The sequence below is a fragment of the Meleagris gallopavo genome, chromosome 28 (assembly GCF_000146605.3).
Source record: "Meleagris gallopavo isolate NT-WF06-2002-E0010 breed Aviagen turkey brand Nicholas breeding stock chromosome 28, Turkey_5.1, whole genome shotgun sequence".
Taxonomy (NCBI): domain Eukaryota; kingdom Metazoa; phylum Chordata; class Aves; order Galliformes; family Phasianidae; genus Meleagris; species Meleagris gallopavo.
This window is the reverse complement of record NC_015038.2, coordinates 4,610,017-4,620,028: the sequence shown is the minus strand read 5'-3', so window position 1 is coordinate 4,620,028 and position 10,012 is coordinate 4,610,017. Positions and strand designations below refer to the sequence as shown.

Below are 10,012 nucleotides of genomic sequence, written 5' to 3'. Positions count from 1 at the left end.
CGGCGATGGAGCGGCGGAACGCGGGGCGAGTGGGGACACCTAGCGAGGGGAGAGCCCGGCAGCGCTTCGTGCTCCGACCGGCACGGCGAGCTGGGCCGAGGGATCTTCCCATCGTACATTGGTTTGTATTGCTGGGGTTTTCTTGGGGGGGGTGTACGGGGGATGCTGGTGACCCCTCACCAGGATGAGCTTTGGGGTTCAGCATTGCCTGGGCGGAGCAACAGGGGGCCGCCCCTTCAAGTATGGGGAGGTTTTGCTCAGCCTTGTGGGAGCATGCAGGTGTTGCAGTGACCTGAATTAGGGGATACATACTGCAGGGTCACCAGCGCCTTGGGGACGTTGCTGAGGTGACTCGTGGGTATAAAACAGTGCTCACCCAGGGATCCTCCGCCTGTGCCCCACAACACGTGTCCCATTTTCAGCATAAAATGCAGCACTGGGGGCAGCAGACCCACAAGGTGTCCCACACATCCCCACTGCACTCCATCTCCCACCCCATAGCAGAGGAAAAAGGAGGTCTGACCCTAGAGAAATGCTGCATACCAATACATCCCCCAGGAAAGGAGGGGGGTGTTGGTCCACCAAGAGCAGCCCAGGCCATGGGGAGCCCTGGGTACCACCACTGCCATCAGAGAAAGAAAGCGCAGGGAGAAGAGGGGTGTTTGGTTGTCGTTCTCGTTATTATTAATATTTCTTTTTGGCATCAATACCATCTGTTCACCTGAACTACGGACCTGCTGTCTCTAGACATCTTTTGGTATCTTCCCATCTGGACGCAGTTGCGCAACGCACACAAGAGGAGGATGGAACGAAGGCAAAATGGGGAATGAGGAGCCCGGCTCCAGCGGGCATGGCTTGGGGCTGAGCCCGTCCCAGCCCGGCATGGATGGCAGCGTTGGAGCCCAGGGCAGGGTTCTGCTGGTGGGACTCCACGTGCCAACCTCCTGTGTGGCTCCTGCAGGACCCAGAGCCCATCCCAGCCGCAGTGATGATCTTCTTCCCATCCCAGCCTTCCATGGGTCCGGCCGTGAGAGCCATCATCGCTGCACCCAACGCAGCCAGAGCTTTGTCCTCAGCGCCCGGCCAGGACGGTTGTCACCACCTGGATGCCACCAGCCCGATGGCGTTGGGGACTGGAGGACGGCACGTGGGGGTGGGCGGCACCAGCAGTGGTGACATCAGGGCCATGCAGACACGCAGCGTCCCAGCAGGCGCAGGATGGTGGTGTGAGGCTGCAGCACAGGTCTCGGCCCCATTTCTGCGGTTTCTTCCCCCAAAGCTGGATGGAGGCAGCATGTAGGAAAGGACCGCGGGTCCTTGTAGTGCAAACCCACTGGGAGGAGGCTCAGCAGAGGGGTCCTGCCTCCCTGGGGTGGTCGCTGGGGATCTGGGGACATCCTGGAACCACATCTTGGAGAGAGCCCACAGCCACGCGGTGCGGGATGAGGGGATGGAGGAGCCTTCCTTGGAGTGTGGGTGTGGGGAAGGAAGGAGGGACGACTTCGGACAGAAACAATCTACCATCCTCGTTCACCAGTTACTAACCAAGGGAGGAGGGGGGACAACGTTCAGCTCAGGGGGGTTTGTTTCTTGTTTTGCCACATGTCCCCCGCGCCGGGGACCCAGCAGTCGCCGGGCAGTGGGGAGCAGGACGGGTGCCCCGAGGAAACCCTTTTGCTTTGTGGAAGTGCCTCGAAGAAACGGGTTAACGCCGGAGGTCACCTTGGGGAGGCGGGAGCCGGGCTTTGTTTGCAGCCGGAGCGCGGGCAGCACTCGAGGTCCTTAGGACAAGTCTTCCACCGGCAGCTCCTCCTCCAGGTCCCTGTCGTCAGGAATTGTCACATTCTGGGTGGCGGTGGCCAGCAGCGAGACGGGCCGGCTGTCGTCCTCAGCCTCAGCTGGTTCCTCCTTCACGTGCACGGGGTGGCTGCTGCAGGGGGGAGAGAGGGGCTGAGCCCTCCAGCTCGCGGGGACGGCCCTGCTGGCACTCAGCCTTCGGTTTGTTCACCACAGGTAACACCAGACTGCCCCTCGGTGAGGGCACCGAGCAGTGCCATCACCCTTTCTCCAACCCCGCACCCTGCAGGGACGTGGCTGCCCCCCATTTCCCTGCCCCACCAACCTGTACTGCTGCGGGGAGAGGCGCGGGCTGCTGCTGCCGTTGCTGTTGACTTGCTCCACTGTGCTGCTGACGTCGTCGTGGCCCACGTGCAGCATCCCACTGGCAGAGCTGGTGTTGATCATGGTGGGGCTGTTGAGCAGAGGGAAGCTGCTCTCTGCCAGCGCTGCCTGCAACGAGCAAAGGGGTGCGATGGGGGAATGGCTCTGCGGTGCAGTGGGATTTCCATGGGGCAGCAGAGGCTGCTCAGTGCCACCGCAGTGCTGCCACGATGGCACAGCGTCACGGCTGTGAGCAGCCAGCACGGGAAGTGGAGCGTGCCCACAGCAGGGCAGGGCTGGCTGTGTGCTGCAGGGGATGGGGATGAGCAGAGCATCCTCACCTGGTAACTTGCATTAAGTGCTCCGTAACCGAGTCCCGAAATCATGTTTTTGACTAAAGTCGGACTCCTGCAGAAGACAGAGAGCAGAGAGCAGTCTGAGCACCGCCGGCCCCGAGAGCCGCAGTGCTGCCAGCAGAGGAGGGGGTGGCACCCACCCTGTCATCTTTGGTGGCCTTCGCTTTTGGTACTCGTGCTCATCCACGGTCCACACGGCGCCCTTGACGTTCTCCACGCGCACGAAGCACTTGTGCAGGCTCAGGTTGTGGCGGACGGCGTTCTGCAGGAGGGGACGATGCAGCTCAGCAGCACAGCCGTGCCCTGACACCCACAGCCTGAAAGCCGTCTTCCTTCTCCTCCTCTTCCTCCACCCCCAACCCCCGCGGTGCCACCGCTCACCCTGGGCTGACGCAGCCTGTCCCGAGGTGAAGGCTCTGCGGAGCCCAGAGGTTTGGGGAGCTGAGCCCTGAGCCAAGCCCAGGACACGGCTGTGACCCTCAGCCTGATGCTGGCACTGGGATGGGGACCGAGCAGGACAAGGGGCAGTGACACTGGCGAGACCTCAGCACCTGCTGTGGACACGCAGCTCTCCTCCTTTCTTCCCCCTCCCCAGTCCCTTTTGGGCCTTTCCCTCCCTTTCTTCTTTACGTCGACCATCTTTACATCTCTAAATGTAAAATAAAGAGACGCACACGTAGGCAGACAGCGCAGCCCCGAGAGATACCGGCTCCCTTTTCCCCTTCCAACTCCCTGCCATTTGCTACTGCCCCTATTTCATTACCAATTTTAATTTGCCTCTAATTAAATCCTGTGTATTTTTCCGACTCACTTGCTAATCCATGAGGGAGGCAGGAGGCTGGAGTGGAATCTCTCCGAGCTATAATTACAAAGGGCCTAATCACGCCGGGGCTCTGCCTTTGAATAAATTTCCTTGCATTAAGGTTCTCAGATTCTCTGCCTTGCAAATGAGAATGACCCCAATTTCAGGAAGTTGGCCTCGGAGGGTTTTTTTTTTTCTTTCTTTTTTTTTTTAATTTTTTTTTTTTTTATTTCGAGTCCTGATTCGTGATGAGAGACTAATTCGTTACGCTAAAACATTAACAGCAATTTAAAAGGTCGAATGGGGGCTGTATAAACAAAGGAGCCGGCCAGCACAACAAGGCAGAAGGAGACGCAAGGACTGCCCCCCCCACTCACTAACTGTGAGAGTTCCCGGAAACTCACAGCACATAGCAGTGTCCCCCTCTCCTCCCCCTCCTTTTTTTTTTTGCTTTTTTAATGTAGGATGGAAACAAAGCCCCTCTCCCTCCCTCCCCTCTCCCCCTCAGCAGCCCCCAGCAGCGCTGCCCATGTCCCTGCAGGCACCCAAAGGTGTTCCCTGTCCTCCGAGTCCAGCAGGAATGAAGGGAGCTGGGAACCCACAGGAAACCCCAAACCACTTTCCTCATCTCTCTATCCTTGTGCCTTCACTGCAAACCCCCAGCCCCAGGCAGGGAGGGGGGGACAGGATCCAGTGCTGCCCTTGAACCCCCGTCCTCGGGTGAGCAAACACAGGACTTCCTCCCCTTCCTCCTTCCTGCACACACAGGGGGCTGGTCGGCCAAACAAAGCCCCAGTTAGAAGCAGGGTGCATGGTATGGTCAGAGTCTGACTGAGCTGGCAGCATCCCACCCCAGTGCCCCCTGTCAGCCCAGTGCCCCCAGCAGCACTGTGATGGGGAGGTGCTGGCAGCGATGCACCTGCATAGGGCAGATGCAGAGCAAATCGCTGTGGAAATACTGGGATGTGGAAATGAGGGGTACCCCTCCTTCTGTGCCTCCCCACAGTGGTCCCTAAATGTTTCCACCCAGCTGGACCCCAGCCCTGGAGAGAACACTGTGCTGGTGGCACTGAGCAGGTGACAGATGTCACCCATGTGCCACCCCGTGTGCCACGGAGCAGCGCTGCGGGTCCACACCTCATCCTAACACAGCTTTTGTATTTTAACAGTGTTTGTTTAGTGCCAGACCTGGCTGCTCTGTTTGCTTCTCCTCTTTGCCTTTTCTAATGATATTTGTTCTATGCTCCCCACCCCAGGGCCCCCACACCGCTCCATGTCTCTGTCCCAGTGTGGGGATGGGATCCTGGGGGGGGGGAAGTAGGGGCTGAGGGAGGAACCTCAGAAACATTAATTTTCTGGAGGGAGGAAATAAGGTGATTTTTTCCTGTGCATCTCCCTCTTTTGAAAGAAACCTGGCCTTGGGCATGGAGAGTCGCAAAGGGAATCTGCCCTGACCCGGCATGTCTGGATCCCCTTTGGTGGTGGAACAGGAAAAAACAAAGAGCAAGAAGGGAAATACGCGGGGTCGGGGCAGCCCCTCCTGAGGAGCAGCTTGGGGCCGCAGAACACAGGGTGCTGCAGAGAAAAAATCCCAAATGCTTATCCCCTGTACCCACAGAAGGGAAGGAGAAAGGCATCAGCAGCAGCCACTGTTTCATTCCACAAGTGGGGGAACTGAGGCACTGGGCAGGGAAAGGGCTGTGCCAGATGGACCCACGGCCAAACCCCATCCTGGCAGAAATGAACACAGCCCCACGCGATGCTTGGTGCAGCTCGGCCAGCTGCAGTGCTGCCGTGTGCCATGAGGGGGACACCGGGCTGCACAGCGCTGCATCACCCACATGCACTGCCTGGCGCCAGGCTCCAGCTGCTCTGCTTCAGCAGTGCATGGGGAAACCCAGCTCCAGAGCAACCCTTTCCTTCCATCACAGCAGCCCCTTCCATCTGCAAAGCAGTCCTTCTCTCCTCTCCCATTCGGTGCTTTCTAAATAACCAGACAGCCATGCAATCCACCTGCATCAGCCTTTGCAATCACATCTCCATGCCACAACTGCCCCCCAGCACCTTCCTGCCCTGGTGCTGAATGCCTGCACAGCCCTCCAGCACCCTGCAGAGCTCTCAGATGTGGGGGCAGTTCCTTGCATAGGGATGGGGCAGTGCTGGCTGCACCCCCCAGCACGTTTTGCCATCTCCAGTGTGCGGTGTGCTGCCAGCCTCCAGGTTATCATTAACCTTCTTTGCTATTTCAAGTGCCTCACTCTTCTCTCCACCCTTCTCCCAGCACAGGGACGTGTGGCTCTGCTGTGCCCCAGCTATACAACTCTGTAGGGAGTTCCTACAGACCTTGGTGGGCCACATGGACCGACCCCCCCCTCAGTCTGGCGATGCATCCTGGTGGCAGAATGCTCGAATCTAAGCCGCAAAGTCATTCCCTACATTATTTCCAAGCTGTGCAACAAACCAGACCCTAGCACATAAAAACGGGAGCATTTCCTGCAGCAGTGCTGGGGTCTGCTGTGCTGGATGTGGGGCTGCAGGAGCCCCGTGCCTTGCTCTCACCTTCCACGTGGCCGTGTTCCTCCTGAAGTAGGCGAACATCCTGGTGAACCAGTTGTAGATCTCATTCAGCGTCAGCTGCCTGTCGGGGGTCTCCAGGATGGCCTGGGGAGCCGAGAGGGGACAGAGCATCATTTGCAAAGAGCCCGAGCTTCGTGCAAGGAGTCAGGGAGACTCCTGCCTTCTGCTGCAGAGAAGGGAGGGAGCGGCTTTGCCCAGGGGTAGGGTTTTGGGGTGAGCCACTCACCTGCCGGATGAGCGAGGCGTACGTGAAGGGCGGCCGGACGTCTGCGTTCTTGTAAAACTCGTGGTTCTGTGCAAGCTCTGCAGGGAGGACGAGAAGGGGATGGAGGGGTGATGGCAGCCCACCCTCGGACCGCACTGCCAGCCCCGCAGCCCCATCCCCGCGCTCACCTGAAGATATTGGGGTGCAGAACTTCTCCGAGTTCCTCCTGCGGATGGGCCCCACGCTGTGTAACGTGGAAGAGCTGATGACGGAGGGGCCCTGCCGCAGCGGGGTGATGGGGGCCGTGGCAGAGGTGGGGGGATGAGGTAAACCGTCGGGGAACGTGTCCGAGGTGCTCTTGGAGAGGGTAGCACTCGAGACCAGGTTCAGCTGCGGGGAGGAAGGCAGAGTGGATGGGAGTGGGGAAAGTATGGGGCTGGGTGTGCTGGGACTGCTCTGGGAGTAGGATTGTGCTGCGGGCAGGAGGTGCAGTGGGGGGAGTTGCAGGGATGTACCATGGGATGGGGAGGGGATGCACCATGGGATGGGGATGCAGTTATGGGATAGGGACGGGATCACCTGCTGTATGACCAAAGCAGCACCGTGTGCCAACATGAGCAGCATTTCACTCCTGCCCTATGCCATGCATTGATGCTGGCACAACAGAACAGAACTGGAGAATATGACACACATTCCAAAAAGCCCATCCATGCAGTGACCACATGCAAGGCGAGGGGGGGCACGAGTGGGGAAAAAGGGAAGGACTGGGGTCTGTGGGGCAGCAGTGGGGCAGGGAGGGAGGTGTGTGCTTACAGGTTGGCTGAAAGGCTTTGGCTCCGAAGGTCTCATGTGGAGGTGGGCCATCATGGCCTGCAGGCGCTCACTCTCCTTTGCCAGCTGAGGAAGCAGCAGGGAGCGGGTCAGGTGCGATGGGGGCATCCCCACGTGTTCCCACGTCCCCATGTCCACCCCTCCGTCCTTCCTTCCATCCATCCATCCACCCATCCATCTGCCCGGACACTCAGCATCACTGTAATTGTGCCCCCCGCCCATTCACTCCCTGGTGTGCGGGGAAGGGTGAAATATTCACTGTGGCACCAGGAGAAGCGTCGAGCTCGGCGCAGCCGATGGGAGCTGACACGCGCTCTCCTCCCATCACCTTCCCTTCCTGCCACGACCCCTCAAACCCGGGCTGGGAGGGGTTAACAGTGAGAGCCAGTGCGGAGTTTGTGCAAGTTTGGAGCAGCTCGGCTGCCTTGGCGCTGCCGCGGCGCTCATTAGAGCTGACAGGTCCCCCCTTGTGATGCAGACGCCCTCCGCCGACACAGCGGGAGCTCCGTGCTGAAAACTTTATAATTGGTGGCTGTGGTGGCAGCTCCCCACTCGCACACGCAGCGCTCTGCGAGCCCTTCAGGATTCGCTTTTTTCCTTCTCCCTTCCCTCCCCTCTTTAAGCCCCGGTAATTGCTTTCAACCCCGTGCGTTATGCCAAGAGCAGGCGATGGCAGCGCAGCGCCCCTGGACTCGGGAAGCAGGGGGCCGAGTTTGCTGTGCATCCCCCCCCCCAACACCAGGCTCTGTGTCCCCTGTGGTGACACCTGGCACAAACAGACCAGGGACAGCCAGGGGAAAGGGTGACAACAGCACTACCGGGTGCCCCAAATGCGGCCCCTCAGTGCCTGACCCCCTCAGGGGTCAGGGAATGGGATGGGGACAGGGACAGCACACAGAGCCCTGCCTGCCCCTCCTTCACCCCTTTCAGCCTCCAGATGAAAAAGCACCGCTCCCCCCTTTTTATCTCCTCCCTTCCCTATGAACTGAATTACGCACAGCACTTCGGGGAGTCGGAGGCAGTGGGAAAAGGACTATTTAAAGAGCTGCTGTCCAAAAATAGCATCCCTTGGCCGGGCTCCAAATTCCACACTTGGGCTCCTCGCTCAGCACCCCGCTTTTCAGCAGCCCCTGTACCCATGGAGGGCAACTGTGGCATCCTAGGCAGGAGGGATGGCTCGTCCTTTCCTACAGATTCATGCAGGGCTGTGAATTGCGGATGGGGCAGCAGTTTATGAGTGCTCCATGCCTCAATGCCCACCCAGACCACAACACAGAAGCACCGCAGGTTGGGACGGATGCTTGGAAGGATTTGGGAATAAGGTCGTCTCGCCAGCAGTCCCTGACCCCGTTCTCCATCCTGCAGAGCACACACAGAGCTGGGAGGGAGCTGCTCCAACCAGGCCAATGTGCAGCAGCACCCACCTGTATCTCCAGCTGCTGTACCACTTGCATCTGAACTCGACACTGGGCTGTGCTTCGGTCATCAAGTGCGTGTTCTGTATTGAGGTGTCTGAGGAGGAGAATGTGGGGTTTTACTCTCAGATGTGCCAGAAATGTGCCCCTCACCCACCGAGGCCACAACCGGGTCAGCCCCACCATGCAGACCACGACTCCCTTCCCTGCTGGGGGTGGCGCAGCCAACCCTGGCCCCCCCGTGCCAACCCAGCACAGCTTTCCAAACCGGAGGTGGCTTGTCTGCCCCGTGCAAACATGCCTGGAGAGCCACGGCAGTGCCTTATCTGGCTTCACCCTGTGAGTCAGAGGCAGGAGGGCACGCAGCACTGACTCACCACTCCCGGCCCCAACAGATGCCTTCGCGCTCCTCCTCCTCCTCATCCTCCCCCAGCAAAGGCACTGCCCAGCTCCATCCCAGGGGATGGGCAGGGTGGCACGGTCCCAGCTGCCCTCACTGTGCCCAGGAGGGCTTTGGAAGCCCAGCCCTCAATGAGCAGCACCATGCCCACTGCCAGCAGACAGCTGAGAGGAGGGGGGAACGTGGCAAGCGAGAGAGCCCGTCAGTTCCTTCTGATGTCTTTGCTAAAAATCCTGGCTACAAAGAGATCTAATTGCAAATGAACTAATTAAGTAAACCTCTGACGAAGCGTGAAAACAATTTGTTTGACCCTGACGCTAGCAGAGGGCTCTTCGACAGCGGAGTTAATCAGTCAGCGCAGAGCCCACAAGCGGTGTCAGCAGCTGCCGCGCTGCCATCTGCTTCCTCTCCTCCTCTCCCCCCAGGAGGGAGCTGCACCCCCCTCAGCCCTAAATGGGGTCTTTCCTCCTCCAGCAGCATGGCCTGCCACATTTTCCCCTTCTGCACAGGTTCCCCCTTTTGCACTGTCTGGGTACCTAATTTCAGGACTCCCTGCACTGGGGTGCCCCAAAGCTTAGCTCTCCCTCCAGGAAGGGCCGCACTTACTTGACAAACTGTCCCAAGTCCTCACAGAGGGTTTCGCAGCCAGGCCACTTGCACTCTCCGTGGCCATAGAGAGGGTGAGAGCCGGGGGTCTCTTCATGGGAAGAGCTGCAGAGGAGGACACAGAGACATGGAACGGGGGTGCTCGGGCACTTTCTGGGGGTCAGCCCCAAGAACCTCCCCAGCCATGGCTGCATGGCTCCCAGTCATCACAGAACAGAAGGTGGGGAAGAAAGAACCCTGCAGACCCTCTGCTTCCAACCCATCTTCCCAGGGGTAAAAGCAGAATGGCTGGAGCCCGTCCCTACCTATCCCTTCTCGGCGTGTGCATGGTGCTCTGCCCATTGGGCAGAGGGTGGTGGGAAATGGGAGGCGAGACCTTGGCGGCCGAAAACGAGGTAGAGTTGGAGGTGTTGGTGGTGAGGTCGAGACCCTCTTGTTTGATGCTGTCTTCGACAGGCTGGGCAGCGGTGACCTCCTTCCAGAGCTGCTGCAGGTCTGAGGGGCACACAGCTGCGTGGGGATGGGACACAGCCATCAGCGGGGGACACGGCCCAGCAGCACCCGCCGCCCTCCCCCCATCCTACCAGTGCTCAGCGTTGCTCCTGCACTGTGCAAATCACCACCTCCTGCACATCCCCACGGGGAAACCCCAACCCCAGG

General features: G+C 59.4%; 1 protein-coding gene across 1 annotated transcript in view; it reads right to left on the bottom strand.

Moving 5' to 3' along the window:
- Nucleotides 1-127: 127 nt before the first annotated feature.
- Nucleotides 128-10,012, bottom strand: part of FOXP4 (forkhead box P4) — a 19,981-nt gene continuing 10,096 nt past the window's right edge. Inside the window, exons 5-15 of the mRNA XM_010724396.3 lie at nt 9,658-9,895; nt 9,353-9,457; nt 8,356-8,443; nt 6,914-6,997; nt 6,289-6,490; nt 6,122-6,198; nt 5,878-5,979; nt 2,657-2,778; nt 2,502-2,568; nt 2,123-2,289; nt 128-1,930 (exon numbers count right to left, since the gene is read on the bottom strand). Of these exons, the coding sequence (XP_010722698.1) occupies nt 1,783-1,930; nt 2,123-2,289; nt 2,502-2,568; nt 2,657-2,778; nt 5,878-5,979; nt 6,122-6,198; nt 6,289-6,490; nt 6,914-6,997; nt 8,356-8,443; nt 9,353-9,457; nt 9,658-9,895 (1,400 nt within the window). The 3' untranslated portion in view covers nt 128-1,782. The remainder of the gene's footprint in view (nt 1,931-2,122; nt 2,290-2,501; nt 2,569-2,656; nt 2,779-5,877; nt 5,980-6,121; nt 6,199-6,288; nt 6,491-6,913; nt 6,998-8,355; nt 8,444-9,352; nt 9,458-9,657; nt 9,896-10,012) is intronic.